The sequence below is a fragment of the Phalacrocorax carbo genome, chromosome Z (assembly GCF_963921805.1).
Source record: "Phalacrocorax carbo chromosome Z, bPhaCar2.1, whole genome shotgun sequence".
Taxonomy (NCBI): domain Eukaryota; kingdom Metazoa; phylum Chordata; class Aves; order Suliformes; family Phalacrocoracidae; genus Phalacrocorax; species Phalacrocorax carbo.
In genome coordinates, this window is record NC_087548.1 from 44440217 (window position 1) to 44458272 (window position 18056).

At 36.5% G+C, this 18056-nt stretch overlaps 1 protein-coding gene across 4 annotated transcripts in view; it reads right to left on the reverse strand.

Moving 5' to 3' along the window:
* The window catches only part of AGTPBP1 (ATP/GTP binding carboxypeptidase 1), a 64936-nt gene that overhangs the window by 25656 nt on the left and 21224 nt on the right, over positions 1–18056 (reverse strand). For all 4 annotated transcript variants that reach the window (XR_010370510.1, XR_010370509.1, XM_064437959.1 and 1 more), the window contains exons 9-19: positions 17189–17282; positions 15619–15656; positions 13921–14129; positions 13249–13426; positions 8422–8519; positions 7312–7428; positions 5987–6696; positions 2421–2504; positions 2052–2138; positions 1813–1961; positions 196–283 (exon numbers count right to left, since the gene is read on the reverse strand). Coding sequence is in view for 2 of the 4 variants with exons in the window: in XM_064437959.1 (XP_064294029.1) it covers positions 196–283; positions 1813–1961; positions 2052–2138; positions 2421–2504; positions 5987–6696; positions 7312–7428; positions 8422–8519; positions 13249–13426; positions 13921–14129; positions 15619–15656; positions 17189–17282 (1852 nt within the window). In the remaining 2 variants the exon portion in view is untranslated. The remainder of the gene's footprint in view (positions 1–195; positions 284–1812; positions 1962–2051; positions 2139–2420; positions 2505–5986; positions 6697–7311; positions 7429–8421; positions 8520–13248; positions 13427–13920; positions 14130–15618; positions 15657–17188; positions 17283–18056) is intronic.

Sequence of the window (18056 nt, forward strand, 5' to 3'; positions counted from 1 at the left end):
CAGCATGCTAACAAAATCATATATATTTTGATCACTTCTGTTACTTTTCATAGTAACTCAAGAAGGAAACTCTGTTCACAACAGAACTACTAAAATAGAATTATCAGAGTCAGAAGCAAATATTTCTCCTCAAAAATTGTATCTCATACTAATCTTCAGTGTAAGATGGGCTGTATGTTTGATTGGTGTACTTACTTATAGTAACAAATATCTGTCCCAACACGAGTCCAACACGGTCGAGAATTTAATGCTTCTTGAACAGAATACATGAGGGGCTGCATACCTTAAGAAAAAATGCATCTCACTTTAATATTTAACATTCAACATCAAGATCTTAGCAGTAGTGGACCACATCAACACTTATACGTGAGTCTCCAAACTACCTGTACTCATTTACTATCATAGAGCGTACTTGCATGAATGCCTGGGTATTGTACACTCTTTCAACCAGGTGACAAAAGATTCTTTACCCTCTCCCCTCATCATGTCCTAATTTTCAGAAAACAACGAATTAAAGAAAAAAATGAATCAGACCTATGGAAGACCAAAATGAAATGTTTAAATGAAAGCTGTGGTTTGCATGAATGGTAATCTACAAGTCATCTTGGGTCTCACACCATCCAACTCACCATTACGAAAAGACTTCAAAGAGAATACAAACCAAATTACAATATCATCCATCCACCTAGATTAGCTGGAAAATAACTGACGTTGCAGGACAAATTTTTTTTTTCAAAGTTCATGTTTTTTGGAGCGTATACTTAAGTTGAATACTTAATATGAAGTTAGAATAGAAAATAATACATATTAATTGAACGTTATTAACTAGTTAGACAATTAGCCAAATACACTGACCAATTCAGGCAGTGTACTTTAAAAAAAAAGTAACTATCATACTTGCATAAGTATATGCAAATATGAGTTAAGATATAAGGTAACTGACAAATATTAGTAAATAACTTGAAATCATCATATTACTGGTCAAACTACCTGGTATGCTTGGATTCATCAGTGTGAATTGTACAGTTATGACAGAGAAGAATACTATATTACTCTGTCCCAAGGGTTTGAGGTTGGGGCAGGGAGAGGGGAGCTCCTCCTCCTCCTCCTCAAAAGATTCATTTCAGAAAAACCACCAGGAAAAAAAAAACCCTCACTAAACAAATGCTTTTAAGCTGAATGGCACCACCCTCCCACCCCAGACAAGTGGAAGAAACGCATCTTCACTAAGCCAGTACCTTTTGGACGAGGTACAAGCAGCAAACACAACTCACTGGAGACTGTAAGGGTCACCTATGAAGCCCAGCATTTCAAAGACAACTTACTTTTCCCTCTCAAGTATGTGCCTCTCTTCCCACCAATAAGACAAAAACTGTGTAAGAATTTCTCCGCTTACTTTCCCATTTGAAAATATACCTCTATTCAGAAAGGGATTAATGATGACAGCTGTCATTCTTTTTGCACCTCTGTAGATCAACAGGCTTTGGTGTTGTCCCCCCCAGATGCTCTTAGGACAAACTGTAGCTGCAGAAACCAGTACATTTATTCTGCTTTGGCCTCGCTTACAACAAAACTTCATTTTAAAAACTGAGAGCCCATGTTTTAAGATACCTTTTTTTCTTTTTAATTGAAACTTGTCAAAAAATTTTCTAGTAATACTGTTAAAAAAGAATCTGATCTGACAACAATCTGATCTGACAACATGAATACAATACTGATCCCAGGACAGGGGGAAGAAAAAAGCTGAGCTGTCTAGAAAAGGTATTTTTCTACATATTTCTTCTCAAAGCATGGGAAATGTATGTATCTTACCGTAGTTAAACTGACTGTTTGACTTTTCACAGTTGATGATGTTAAACCGGTAACCAATGCCAGTTTTCATTCCACTGACTTCAAAGTAAAACCATTGATGGTAATGATTGCTATTTATATCCGAGTTCAGAATTAGATCATACTCGTTTCTAAAGATTAAAAAAACCCAAATCAATCTTTTTTTTAAGAAGCAAAAGTAAAAGGCCTTACGTGTGAAAAGAAGAGTTGAAATATCTTACTTTCTGATCTGAATAACTTTGCGCAGGTTTCCAGATTCGAATTTTGAATTAAACTTCAAAACATCTGCTTCCTCTGGTACTGAACAACTATGAGTAGAAAAAGAAGAGACAACAAAATTAATATAACAAATTTAACTAAAACAAACTCATTAAGTTTATTTTAGCCCTCACTTAGTAATTCAGAAATTATTATGAACCTTCCTCTAAATACAGCCTGGGTAGCAGAAACAGTGTTACATCAGATGCAACATTCATTGAAGTCTGTCATAATAGCAGTACTGCTTTAAATATCTCAAATCATATCACAGAAAAAGTAGAACGGGCTTAGAGTATTTGCTGAATATTCTTTTCAGAAGGGTAAAAACTCACCTCAAATTATCAAGGTCATACACAACTCTGTCTATAATGTCATTTGGATGAATCAGTCTTTCAATATCTTGAGAGATTTTTGTCCTAAAATAAAAAGCAGAATTCTCATTTAAACTGTTGCATACTATTTCCAATTACAAAGGAGGAATTACCTCATACAATGACAAAAACTAACAAAAGTTGACATGAAGACAGCAGCACAGATTTTCAGAGAGACCTCCGCCTCCCCCGTATTTATGTGCACAAACTGTAAGTGTACTTAAGTTTAAACACCTGCATTCACAGCTGACTGAGTCCAATATTTGTATGTGAGGGAGCTGATTTTTCATGCAGACAACCCACTGGGTTTTATCTTATGGAAAAAAAAATGCACCATTTCATACTTTATAGTAGAAGCAGGAATTACTCAAACACTACTTGTTAATGTTTTAATCCAGGACAGCACTTGCTAACATTAGTAATTTACATGAGTCCTACCATAACTAAAATTAAACTGTTTTAGAGTAGGTCGTGCAGTGAGTGTGTTAGTGCACTAGCTTTTCACCTCTGGAGATTTAGGTTCATTTATCGACTACGTAACAAATAAGAATGAATTTGGTGATGTCAGCCAAATGTCAGGTGTATGTTTATCCAGATCATAAAACCATTGCACAACTGGCAGTATCTAGGTCCTGGTCTGGAAAAGTAAGTATGTGTTGCAGTTCAAGAATGAAATATAGTGGCAGAGCTGTGTGGAAAAGCTTGCACAGCACCTGCAATAAGAAGAAAAGGAGGCAGATTAACAATGAAGAATACAGGAACAGAGTGGTAAAGTATGTTCAGGCTGGGCACTCTCCATTTAATTAAAATAGATATTGTTAACAAATGAGAAAAAGAAGGTAAGTGCAGAACTCTAGCGCCTCTTATTAAATTAAAACTAACTGAAAACAAAAACAAGTCACAAGTCCAGTGCACTGACAAAATTGTAAAAAGGCTGACCCACCACAATTTATCTATTCAGATTCAGCTCAGGGCAGAACTGTAGATTTTTGATCTTACACTTTATCTTACACAACTCCTTAGATCAACAGAAGCCTTAGCTCTAAAAGGCCACAATATCTCCCATCATCACAGGATTTTTGCCAAAACAATATCCATTAATGAATATCAGACATTCAAATACCATAGCGATAACCAAATTAGACAAAATGAAAGACGACATGGTATTCAGATGTACACAGAAAGGAAAAGTAGTAGTGGATGATTTCAGGTTCCAAAAAAATCAAGAGGAAGAGAGAAACTGTTTTAAGATAATGAAAGTAAAACAATATAAATACAACATCGTTGGTGCGGAGCTCTGTATTTATAGGTCAGTTCTCTGTGGATCCCAATTTACCTGATGATCACTTCTAAGCGTCAGATGACTAGAAAATGCTAAAGTGATTAGAAAATACTAAAGTGTACACCAAAAAACAAGCTAAAATTTTAAGGAATGGAAAAAAGTAGGAATTTAAACCCAAATTTATAGGATATTGAATTATATCATAATTTTCTTCCCTAAATGGTAGAATAGAAAACACTAATTCTCAATTACATTTTTCCAAACAATAATAATTTGGTGAGAGATTTGGTGAAAATTACATGTTACTAAATGTAAAATAAAAAGCAAAAGCACTCCAAAGCACAAATTCAAAAAGGTCTCCTGGCACCTTGCAAGACTAAAAAAAAAACTCCCCCAAAACTCCACGACATGCCTAATAAAAGCAAAAAAACCAAAACAAAACAAAAAATCCATTAACTCTCCACCTCAGCCCCCTGTAACATTTTCTTAAATTACAAGGATGGATTATGGCAACCATTTGTTTTGTAAAGAAGACTTCGGTGATGAGCAGTGACTGCTTACATTAAGGAGAACATAAATCCCACTGAATGCCAAAGGAGTTCAGACACAGCTTTGTAGAAGACTTAAAAGCTTCTCCATGTCCCTTCCCAAACTAATTTTCACCACCTTCCTATAAACTATAAATTCCTAAAAAGATTAAGCCCTTTTTAAACAAGTTTGTTATGTTGCAGTAATATGACTGAGTCATTTGTAGAAAACTGAATGCTTAGAACGGTATACCTTAAAAAGGTGATGCAGGATTTTTGGTTTAAGTTTAGCAATGTTACCTGCTATTTCATTCTTGTTTCACACAAGACCTAAAAAAGTTACTTTCAACACAGAAATTCAATAAAATTAAAAACTTTTAAAGCTAAAATAAAATATATTCTATAATTACTTTCATGGTTTAGAAATCAGCTTTAGGTGTAACTACACATAACCAACATGGTATGTTAAATGTCAGAGTTACAGTGCTTTACACCCAAGAAGAACAAGAACTGGAATGACAAATTTTACCTGACTTCACTCAATTTTACTCAGGAAAATCAGAATTATTAAGTACTATGAAAACATACATGAAGATTTGCAAGATTTTCATATGATGAGGTCTTAGGTGATTTCTGACTCACAAGAATCTTCCTTCTAAATCAGATGAATCTATCTAAAAAAATAAGCTTATAGGGAAGATTAGTCTCTCAACACTGAACCCTGCTTTCTAGTAACAGTATATTCATTACGTCACTACTGTTTCAACACTCGGTCATTTCACTAGAAAGATCACTTTTTTGCAACACGTGAAGCGGCTGAAGGATTTTAATTATACAACCTAGAGACACTTAATCTCTTAATCATCTTAATAACTAAATGTAAGTATGACGAGCCTACGAAGCTGGTTAAAGCTACAAGTATAAAGCTGAAAGCATTCCATCTCACAATTAAGCAAGTGGCAAGGTCTTACACCTGCTATTACATGTTCTGCCAACACACTTATTTGTCACATCACCCTTCATCATCTTCTACTATCTCTCAGTGAAGAAATAAACGCGCATGTTTATGCATTGGTTTGTTTTATTTTTAATTCTGTGTTTATTGGGTATCACTCTGCAGGACCTAACAAACTGCATTCTCGGCATTTGTTACCTCTAAATTCTGTTATACTGCAAACACTGAAAACAAACACTTAAGTATATTAATTTTTTCATTTTTCCCACTACGCTGTCTTGAAAGATAGCTTTGCTAGCACAGCCAAGAGAACAGTTGAAGTATCTTTAAACTATTAACTGGCCTACCTACCTTTGCTAAGACCTGAAGGGAGTATCCAGGTGGGGTTTGTTTGTTTGTTGGGTTATTTTGTAGGTTGTTTTGGTTTTAGGTTTTCCTGTTGGTGGTGGTGGGGTTTTTTGTTTTTGTTGTTTTATTTTTGTTTTGTTTTACAAACTACAAGATTTAGATGTGGGACAGTGGGAAGGCAGAAAGGGAGACTATAAATTAAACTCAGTATATCAAACTTAATTACAGAATCAGATTGCGTTCTTGTTTATGGCTCTGCATTGATCAACGCCTACTCATCTACCTGCAAACTGCTTTTCACAGAAAACAGTTTTAGATGCCAAAGTAAACTTGTATGTGTGCCCATTAATCTCATCATAAAGATTATTTCTCAAGGGAATCAAAACAACAACAAAAAAAGAGTATGGTAACTCACCTCTGCACCCCATACGGCCTTTCCAGAATCGGCTCCTTAAACGGCGGTGGAATATGGCCAAAATAATCTGGATAGGCCACTTCTGAATATTCAGGAATAGATTTTGTGTTTTTTACCATTTCAATATAAAGATCACAGTCATGAACTGGTGATACATCAGAAACCTCAAGCATGACTTGTTCTCCTGATGAACTAGATTTGGAATCTTCCTCCTCCGAATCCACTCCAGCACAGCAGAGTTTTCCCAGCTGGACAGATGATCCTTCGAAGAGGCTACTACCAAAGGGTGAAACATGTTCGCAAGGTTTACTACAAGGAAGTGTGGTAAGGCTAGTTTTGCTTTCCTTCTTTATTACACACCCTGTACCATAATACTGATCATTTTTTGCACTGTTCTGCAGACTGATTCTGTCCAAGCCTTTCACAATTTCTTGGCTTAGACACTGGCATGATGGAAGCAGGTTTCTTTGATCATTTTGCTGATGTAAACTACTGTCTTTGATACTATCTTTCTTTGGTAGTTCCAGAAAGGCTGGCCTCCTGTTGTATTCTTCTGTCAACAAAGGATTGCTCTCCTTCAAAGCAACTCCTTTTGTTGACTGGTCTGCTTCAGCAGAGTGCTCCTCTCCTGCCGTAGGAACAACAATAGGTCCACCCAGATTTGCATCAGGTACAAAAGGCTTTGGTTCCTGGGAAACTAAGTCACATTCCTTAAAAAATAAAAGTGAAAAAAGAATAAAAAGGCTTATTAAAAAAATGAAAACAGTTCCTAAAGTTTCATTATATTAGAAACCTCTCTCTTTCATGTTTTGCAATAGTCCAAAATAAGCATAATTTAAAAGATTACAGTTATTAGGTTTTAAACTTACATAAAGATAGTGATGAAGTTTTAGCTTTTACAAGAAGAAAGTGTCAAAGCAATAAATAAGTAGTTCATCAGTAACAGATTATCAGGTCAATGCAACTCCCCAGATACTTTAACCAACTACTTTAAAGAGGTACACAGCATTTAAGGAAATCCCTAATGCAATGAATCTTTGTCAGAAATCTCACGTCTCTTACTGTTTTACTTTCTACTGTGTGCAATAATCAGACATCAGAAAACAGTTTTCCCTTATATCTGCCCACAGTCCCCTTCTCAGTAAGATTAAAGCAATCCATAACATTTAACCAGATAACTCACTATATAGCACTCTCATATGTAGCTCTAGAACTGCACACTCATTTTTTGGCTAGAGGAACTATCCACCCAAAAAAGAATGTTGAAGTTTATTGCAGAGTCAGCCCATCATTACAAGGAATGCAATGGGAATCACACATTTTACCTGAAAGTTTTCTGAAAGTTCTGGGAAAAATTGCTCATACATTTTCAGTTCTTCTATGGGTCTTCCCAATTCCTGTCTAGGTTTCAGTTTATTAATATCAGTCTCAATATCATCATTCTGAAAGAACACCAGAACAAATCAACCTTGCATCCAGAATGAACGAACTTTTAAAATAATTACATTCACCTTTTACTTCTGACACAGCCATGCTTTAAAAGCTGAATATCACTATTAAAATTAGCTGAACTGCGCCTTTCACCACATAGGTTTAAGCAGCTCAGTTTTATTAGTATGCCAAAGCCTCAGTTTCAACAGAATTATTACAAACATCTCGATTTTCCTGCTTTCATCCAAATATATTATGCACAGATATGAGACCACACTTTACATGAGATCTGGGCATAATCCAAGTATTGCAACCTGGAATGTGGAGATTTCCTCTGACTGCAGTGACAAACAAATAACTCCTTCTATGGAAAATACTCCCTTCAATAGCGCTAATGAGAGCCTTGAAAAAAATTTGTCATTCCAATCTGTGGACAGACAATTCAGTTAACTCCTGAATATTTGTAACATAAAAATACGGAATAAGGCAGCTCTGACCACATGTCCTTCCATGTCCTGACTGGCAGCTGCAGTGCAGAACAAGACCTTCCCAAAGTGGGAGGTCTGATATCTACCTCTACAGTTGGCAGAACCTCAAAAGTTACCTTGTTGAAACACTGACCTAGTCAATCCCAGTCCAGAATGATGGAAGAAGTTAGAGCAGCTCCCACACACTGAGCACCATAGGTGGGAAGAGAGGGCTGAGAGAAACACAAGTTGGGAACAGAATACTGCTGAAAGAATTTGCAGTTCTGCTCCACTGTACTCTGGACAAATCATGTGCAAAGCAAACAGGTTTTGATAAAAATCTTGAGGCAACAAAGTTTGGTATTTTCAAGCAGTACCCACCTTCCTTAAATTTCAGGAGCTTTTCAGTCTTAGAAATCACCCTGAAAACCTCTTCGAAATCCTTTTAACACTTTAACATATGGATGCATATATGGTTCAAGCAACTTAAAAACTGCTCTGCCTGATTTTTGCCTGCTAATTTTGTCTCATACGAACCTTAAAATGTTGGTCCTTGTCATCATCATTTTCGGTTTCAATTTCTGATTCTGTTTCAGCATCATCGTTATCATCACTTTCATCTACTACATCATCCACTATGACACAAAAAAGTTTTGTAAGGCAGATTATACCTTTAATCCAATACATACACTAAAAAAATTTCTGTGTTCTGAGTTTGTTTTCCTTTTTACTTATCACCTGAAAAAATTGTGAAAACCAACTAGTAAACACTGATTGTTACTACCAGATATACAAAACAAAATGCCTGTTTGACAATACTGCAGACTCAATTTATTACATTTGCATCCAGTTTTAAGTCAAAACAAAGATCTCTGGTTTAAACAACACAAAATAAAACCAAAAACCACCCAACACCTCTGCCCCCTAAAAAATCGCAGCAAGACAGCAGATGGCCATTAGAAATACTTTACAATATGAACGTACCAAGAACAGCTCAGCATGGCTTGAGGTCAGCACAAAATGAGATGGCTCTGACACCTTTTCCCAAAGTAAGTAATAATGGCCCCATCCAAAAAAAAACCACCCAAACAAACAATTGAGGTCTCAGCAGCTTTTAGTCATTTAGTATTGACTAAATTTAGTATAGTCATTTAGGGAAGAGTGGGACAAAGCACCCTCTTAACCTTTTTCATCTTTTCTTAAATAGGGCCTAACAATACAAAAAGAGTCAGAGAGGTATCACTGAAGATTCAGCCAGTGAGGAAAATACTCAAGGAGAGCAGTCACTGCAACTGCTTGGCATGGACAGGTTGGCAACTAAATTTTACCCCTGAAACACACAGCAAGGTGTTATTTTTTTGACATGTGGAACTATTTGGACACTAATGATTAAGTTCTATTTGAGTTAGAGACCCAGTACATTGAAGGATCTAGGACTTCCTCCATTTTTAACACAGAAAAAGAAGGGGAAGCAAACTAAATGTTTACATACAACTAACGAAGTGGGCACTAACTGTTTATTCTGGCAAATGATCTGCTTACTAGTGGCAAATTTTATCCCTTTCTAGAAATCTCATGCAGTTTGAGTGCTGGATTTTTTTGTAATGTTTTCTAAAAAAGTGCTTTCCATACAGGAAATTTGCTGATTGACAGTAAAAGGCTTAGAGGTTTACAAATTAAACTGTTTCTCTAGCGCATTCAGAATGATTACACGTATTGCTTTTAAAACACTGACTATACTAGATTATGCTTTCAATAAACTCAGACCTGTACCCACCCCAACGTTCTATATATCTTTTATAGTTTTTCCTTAAAAATAAGATTCTATGTATCCTGTCTCCTTAGGTTTTTTACTTTTTTTTTTTTTAATAGATAACAAAGCTATTAAAAAAACCCAACTATCAGTAGTCTACTTCAACAGAACAGGAAGTTTCTAAATAGGCATACCAAAAATACTGTATTAAGTAGAGGTTTAATTTCTGTGGATTTTGGAACACAGTTCGAAATCTATCTCCTACTTTGAAGATAATACATAAACAAGATCTAAACTCCTGCAGTTTGAGTCTAGGTGACCAAGAAAATATTGAATATTCTATGGCCGACAAAGAATTAATAAAAGAAATGGGGGGGGTGGGTTCCCTCAGAGGATGGGCCCATTCGAGTGATGGTCGAATACTAATTCCTGCCAAACAGATATAAAGAGAAACATAATAGAACACACTGGGGGGCAGACTCCCTGCATAACTTTTTAAATCAGAAAGTAATAAGGAGAAATTTATATACTACACTCCAGCAGGTGACTCAGCAATGTGAAATATGTTTGAAAAATAATCCTAATACAGGCAACCAGGTACAACTGGGGAATATTGGGAAGGGAAATATACTGGTGGATCATTGGCAAATTGATTTCTCAGAACTTCCAAGAGAAGGAGGGTATAGCTGCCTATTGCTACTCACAGACACCTTTTCCAGATGGCCAGAAGCGTTTTCTTGTAGAACAAATAAAGCAACGGAGGTTACTAAGGTACTATTCAATGAAAAAATAACCCGATTTGGGGTACCTACGATAATTTGATCAGACAGGGGTACACATTTTTGTGCAGAAGTAGTGCAGCAGGTCAGCAAGCTATTGGGAGTCAATTGGCAATTACATACACCTTACAGACCACAAGCCAGCGGACAAGTAGAAAAAATGAATCACATTACAAAACAACAAATAGCAAAGATAGGCCAGGAAGCAAGCCTCTATTGGTACCAAGTGCTATCTATTGCACTACTTTGAATACATGTAAAACCTAGGGCTCAAGAAAATTTGAGCCCTTTTGAGGTACTATATGGAAGACCATATCAGGCTAAGTACCAAGGGGAGGATTTGAACCAGTTGGGAGATCATTACTTACAAAATTATGTTATATCCTTAGGAAAACAATTGGAAAAAGATACATAAATATGTTTTGGGAACCAGGGCCAAAGGGTTAGGCGCTTCAAGACAAGAAGCGAAGCACCTGAACAAAATTTACCACGCAGATGAACAGAACCATAGAGATAAGGACACTGCAGAACTACCAAACTCCTGTCTGAAAACCACCCCGTGATCCCTGAGGTTCCACTCAGAAGCACCCAGGACAAACACACAACAGTCTCACGACTGCCACTGTTGTAAGGGGCCTCAGGCAAGAATGCACTCAAGGACATAATCTTCGCAAGCCTGATGGGGAACGTCCTGGTGGGACGCAAACAACTGGCAGCAGGCAGCAATCGAAACCAAGACCAAAGGAACTAAGGGCATCTCCATTTAGATAAGAGTCAGAACACCAGTTGAGACCAACACACCTTGCAATACACTGTGACAAGATTACTTGATGGGCCAACTCAGGACCGTATGTGGAAGAAGGTACTTAAAACGCATGGGTAATTAAGATGCAAGTATTATAATTAGTTCCAGGAAATCTAATGCATATGTAAATAACTGAGCAATATAAGCTTTGTCCATCATGACTTGCGGGATGCATATTAGGAGGAGTGTTCCCATGCGTCCAGCACTGCAATAAAGAATACCTGCTTAATAGTCGTTCAGACTATTGAGTGCTGATTTCAGCTTTTCACTGCATCAATTTGGCACCCCAGACCCGCTCGGCTGCAGGACCTGCTGAGAACAGGACTCCCTAGGGTACCCCCAGGATTTCCCAGAGGGACTCCTCACCTCAATCTGATCACTGCGCAAGCAGACAAAGACCACCTAAAGAAATAGTTATTCTTTACATTTTTTGGTTTTCAGTTTTGGAATTTGGGACCGGTCATTTGGGGTTCTCGTAAGCCGTAGGAGACGTCCTACGCAGAGCACCATATCGAGGCTACTAGTGCCCGAGGGATGCGTTTGGTGGTGCACGCTCATTCTGGGTAATATACTTTGGTTGTTCGGTATTGGGTACAAAGCTTTTGTAAGTGTTCATACTTTTGGTCTGTGCACGTACTCTGGTATTTAGTACATGGGCATGGGTTAAGCTTCGTACTTTTGCAGTAACATACTTTTGGTATTGGTACACTTGTGTAACCCGCCTAAGTTTTGTACTTCTGGTGGTACCAATTTATTGATACTGAACTCGGATACTGGCTTGTTGACGTTGAATTTGGATATTCCCATCAGGCACTGTAAAACTGATAACCAAGTATAAATGAGTTAACTCTAGTGTGACTGGTGAATGAATGAGTGAGTGAGACGCAGCATATCTGCCAAGACAGTGTGGAGTTCTGACCCGTGGTTCCACTATCCCGCATGGGGTACAACTGGAACAAAGAGATTGTAATAAAGGTAACAGAAGAATATTGTGCTATCTATGTACACATCACATCCTGTGTGCCTCATAAATAAGAAAAAGGAATGGTGGGGAATCAGGGCAGTGAAATTCCAGAGAAGAGTCCCCTAGGATGTATCCTAGCACATTGGAAAGTTATAGGGGGACCGCCAGGTGGGAATGTAAATAAGGAAGCACTAACTAAATACTGTAACCAATGGTGACCTCTGTACAAACTAGGAGATGGTGAGAAATGGCCCTTTAACACATCTTTGGATTATAATACTGTTTTAGAGTTAATATTGTTCTTGCAGAGAGAAGGAAAATGGGATGAGGTTATGTACACAAATATGTTTTCCACTTTGTGGAATCATCTGGAGTAGCAGAGAGATTGCAGTATTAATATTCTACCAGAAGATGCCCTGGTTTTACCTTTAGAAAAAGAAAAGTGGAAAGAAGGCACAGGAGAAAATAAGGAGATGCTGCTCAGCCTGTAGTATTGGGCAGCAGTGTTTGAAACAATAAACTCTAGAAAGAAGTGAGAGGAGATAGAGGATCAGCCTGAAGATTTGGGATTACCCCTGATGTCATGAGTCCTGATTTCAAATTTTCACTGCATCAGCATATTAATCTAAATTCACTACATCAGTTCATCAGAGTAACTGAAAGAAATCAAGGAATACACGCTCCTGTAAAACAGGGTGTACACTACATTACATTTCACATAGGAGAATATTTATGAAAATAAGTTAAAAGGAGAGCCCATTTAAATCTGTAGACCAGTACGTACAGCCTGTGCTTTACACTTCAGAGTTTGGTGAGCATCACATTTTAGTTCCTGTTTTATTATTTATATTTCAGAAACATAGCCACATATTTGCACACAAGACTTTCATCAGTTAACATTACAAATTGGTGCTCCAGAGTAACAGTCACAGGCCTTTTGCTAGCTGAGAAGAGCCTCAGAGCCCAAGTTTTAATGGAAAACACAAGTAACTGCAATTGATTCTACATTACATAAAGCAGTGTTAGACACACTCAAAGACAAAATATTACAAAATTACCATACCATCAGGAGGCAAATTGTACAGCTGAGCCACAGGACCACTGGCAGGAATAACTGGGAGTTGGAAATGGAAAGTGCTTTTGATAGTTGGTAAAGGGAGACGATTTTTAGGAAAACATTTTCTCATTATTAGGCTGGAAGTGTTGACAAGGGGATCAAGAGTTCTTACTGCAAGGCACTCCTGTTAACAGGAAAATAATGGAGACAAGAGAAAAATCATCTCTCAAGCCAATAGTCAAACTACATTTGTTTTACAAATTTCTAGAATTAATTAGTAGCAAAGTATTTTGTTTACAATAGATTTTGCTAATGTCTCCTTTGAAAAAGGAATTCTACCAACTCAAATTCACCTTTTTCTAAAAACCCAAACTACAGAATTAAGACCCCCCCCCTTTTTTTTAAATTAAGTTCAACAGCCCATCCCAGTGACAGTCAGAGCCAAATAGCAGCAAATATGAATGTAATTCTGTACTCTCTCATTCCACTTTAGTCAAGTACAGAAAATAATTCTTACACCCGTAATCAGGAGTGACCATGAATGTCATAAAAGGATGACAAATTTGAAGTCGGAATATGTTTTTAAAGCATAAGAGACAAAAACACCACCACCACCACAAAACATGACAAAAAACCACGACCAAACCACAAAACCAACCAAAGCTGAGGTAAACTTACTTGCGAAGTGTTGTAAAGTATTTTCATCCCATTGGCATCAATGAATGCTTTTCTTCCCAGTTTGATGTTTGTAGCATTTTTAATGCACTGTAAAACTCCTTTACGTATCAGCATGTATCTATGTCGACTATCATGACTGTGCCAATCAACATAAATCGTTAAAAGCACCTGCACATATCCTCTGTCTACTGCTCTCCTGGCATTTGTTTCTTTATAAAAACAGTTAGGAAAGAATATTAAAAAATGCTCAACGACTTTGATATTATTTTCAAATCAACATTAAAATTATTCTTTTTACCCAAGTAACTGAATTGTTTAATTTAAAGTAGTATTTTAGCCACACTTAGCAGAGTTTTATATCAACCTAAACAGCAATGACTGAATAACTGAGGCCAGTAGCCTACACTTCCATCCTTCACTGTGTGTCATTTTCATGGTTTACCAGAACAGTGTGCATAACACTTAAAGTTAATTGTAAGATACTGTCAGCTAGGAGATTTAAAAAGGTGTTTATATAAAGCACATCTATCTGTATCCACACACAGTGTGGATACAAGATTTGAAACAAACTTCTTACCACTTTCAATCCATACAATTTTGCAGCAACTATCACTCAGATTTGATAAACTCAAAATATCTATCCCAAATACTGAGTAATCAGTATGACAATGGGACTCTACACACCAGAGATTAGGGTTTTTATGAAAAGATTTACTTATCTAAAGTATAGGAAGTTACAATATCAAAACCCCTTAGGACCGAATAAGGCATCTCAAAATAAATGCGTAAGACCTCCTGTTTTAAAAACACACCTTTTCAACACATAGTTTCTTTCCCCAGCATTTAACTGCCGGTTCACAGAACAGAATACTGACAATAATTCAGAAATATTTCTTTCCCTAAATTTCCCAAGGAGAAATTCCAAAATTAGTAAATATACAAATCTGTAAGACCAAGTTACCACCCTGATCAAAAATGAGCAGACTCAGCACACTGTAATAGTTGGTACAGAAGTTTCCTGTCATTCGACTGGTTTCCATCAAATCTAATCATGCCTCAGCTCTTATCCAACTACTAGGAATGCCATAGTTTTTATACAACTGTTTGGAGAGAATGAGCTTTTAATTCTCTGGTGCAAAATCTGCAGAGATTACATTTGTCAGGATCCATTGCTGCCAGCCGAGATAGCCAGTGTCTGGGAACAGACCACCGTTTCGTTGCCCTCGGTTCTACTTCATGAGCATCACTGACAGACTTGCCATTAGGACCCAAGACCTAATTACTCAGAAAAGTACCTGAAGAAACCCTCTATTTTCCCCTGCCATCCAACCAGGATTTTCAGATGTATGTATAAAGAAGATGCATAGGAGTTAAGCTATAGATATCCATTACTGAAGGGCTGAGGCGAGTGACTAAAAGGCAATTTCTCCACTTTGGATCCAGGTCAGTTCTGCAGAAGCAGTGCAGCCTTTCTGCTGCATAACTGAAGAGGCAGTACCTAATTATTAAACATATATACACATATAGAGGCCACACCAATATTAAAGCACCAGAGACTGCAGATAAAACTGTAGCCTTATTTCTAAATTTCCTAGCCCTGATTTATTCGTTTAGACCACAATATTAGTTTACTGTGTATATATACACACAAACCCGTATGTATTTTAACTACACAAACAGTTTCTTGTAGTCACTTACTTGATTTTAGCAATGCAGCAAGTGTGTCTAAAGCAACCCTGTCAACATAACAAAAAAAGTCAAAACAACAACCAACAAGTAAGCTTAACCTACAAGGCTGTAAAATTATATAAAATATTTCTAACAACAGATTTATTTAATATCTATCCTCAGGTTTTCCTGGTTGCACTGTATCACCGACTTTGTGTGATATTTTAGTAAAATCAAATTTTAAACGCATCTCTGCTATATTTGAAGTCTGATGATGAAATTTTAAAATAATCAATGCAATGGCTATACAAACATTCAGCCTTTGCAAAAGAACACTGTAAGCAACAATGTAATTTTTGTGAACCATACTCAATGGATGAGATAAAGACATGAGTTTCAGAAGTACGGTAGCAGCAGACCAAGTACTTCCACAACGCAAAGGATGCTATCACAGAAAACTGTAGGTCAAAACTCACACTGTATTAATATACTGAGGCATAATCCTAATCAGTCTGTACTACAATACAAGATCATCAGTGTAGTATTTTTCTTGTACACAAAGATCTTGCCTCACTTAACTCAAGATATACAACCAGAAAACATACATATTTATTTTTACTCTCTTGTAAAAATAGACTTCACACATCTGATCTTAGACCATAAACAAGGATATCATGATTACTCACATCATGGAATAGTAAGTTCATGTGTCTAATTTTAGCCAGGTCTTAAAGCGGCAGGGCATTTTTTTAAAAGATACTCCAGTGACCACAAATACCACATAACATAGATATGTTAATATCAAGATAACATAGATAACATAACACTCGTTTGTTTGTACTGAAGTTAGGCTATGAACAACATGACATTATTATTTTGCTAACCGTATGAAAAATTCAGTTTTCCACAGATATGTAATTCAAAAAGGTGGCAGTATATAATGAAAGGGCTGTTTCCAGTTAGAGCCACTTATCTATTTTTACCCTAAATTCTCTTTAAAAAAGAAAAAAACAAAAATAAAAAGAAAGAAAAATAAACCAAGGGAGGAATTTAACATCACCACTTCATGGTATACAGTGAGTTGGTTTTGGTTTTGTTTTTCTTTTAAACACAGTAGTCTATCAGAAAGATATTGCTAGTGCTTCCTACTCCATGTTTTATGTTTTTGCTGAGTCTATAATTGCTTTGAAGTAAAACAGAAAGAAAATTCTATTACAAAATAAAACAGACACTGTCACTCTAAAAACACAAAGAAGATGTGGGAGCCAATTCAACAAATTGAAAAGTGATGGGATTGTCTTCATCTGTTTGTCCTGATTTGGGGATAAACACTGTACAGTTTCCATGCAGGAATATTAGAGACACAAAAAAATAACATTTATATTTTTGCACCAGTACTGTAACTAGACATTCAAATATTTTGTGCTACTCTACCGGGTAAAATTGAACTGTCAGATTTGTTTTTCTCCTTCCCACCTCCCTTCACTTTAACTTTCAAATGAGTTACTTTAATTTGTCTAATACTGTTTTTCATTTACAAGTAAGTTTTGAAGTGTATCTAAGGTTCTTCCATATGCTCTATTAAAGAGACATTACTTACTTCATAAGGCTAGTGTTCTTTTTACTAAAAGGCCCAATGATCTTAAACATCAGTTCTACTACTCCATTCTTTCCCAAGGACACTGCGTTTACAGCTGGAAGAATTAGAAACAATTTGTTTTAAGACAATGTAATAAGAAAGGCAAAAGAAAAAAAAAATCAATACACTCAAACTAAAATCCATGCGAGTTAATTTTGAAGTACAAAACAAGTTAGACATGTTTGTGCTTTAAGACATACAACAACCAGACACTACTCTGCACATAATTAGTGTGATAAACCAATTCTGATATATCTTGGAAAAGAAAAAATTTAGTTATTACTTTACAAATAAAATAATGTACAACTTCCAATGCATGCTTCTGCTTTCTTTGTCAAGATACCTCTTAAAAAGAATTTTCTTCCAAAAAACCTCAGAGTTTATCAAGACAGCAGGGTTTCTAAAAATTCAAGTCTAACAAGTTCTATGACTTGCTATTATCCTTCAGTATCAGGATAAGACAGGTATGTCCACCAGGATTGAAAGCCAAGCGTTTGCTGTAAAATTTAGAAATGCCAATCAGTACAGGCTTTCCTGAGCTACATTTTATGCATACAGGTTCTCAGAAAAAAAATTATAATCTATTTGAAAGGGAGCAAGTTAAAAGAAATTACACTAAGACCTACATTCAAGAAATGCACGCTGGATGTATACATGGCTAAAGCCCAAGGCCACTGAAAATACAAACCGCTGAAACAGGCAAAGAAATTCAATTGCCAACTGAGGTTAGCAATATACACTCCTAACAATGTAGGAAGAGAGCAACTAAGAATTTACTTCACCATAACGAATGCTTTTAGCACTTGAACCCAAGTTGCAATTTCATCAT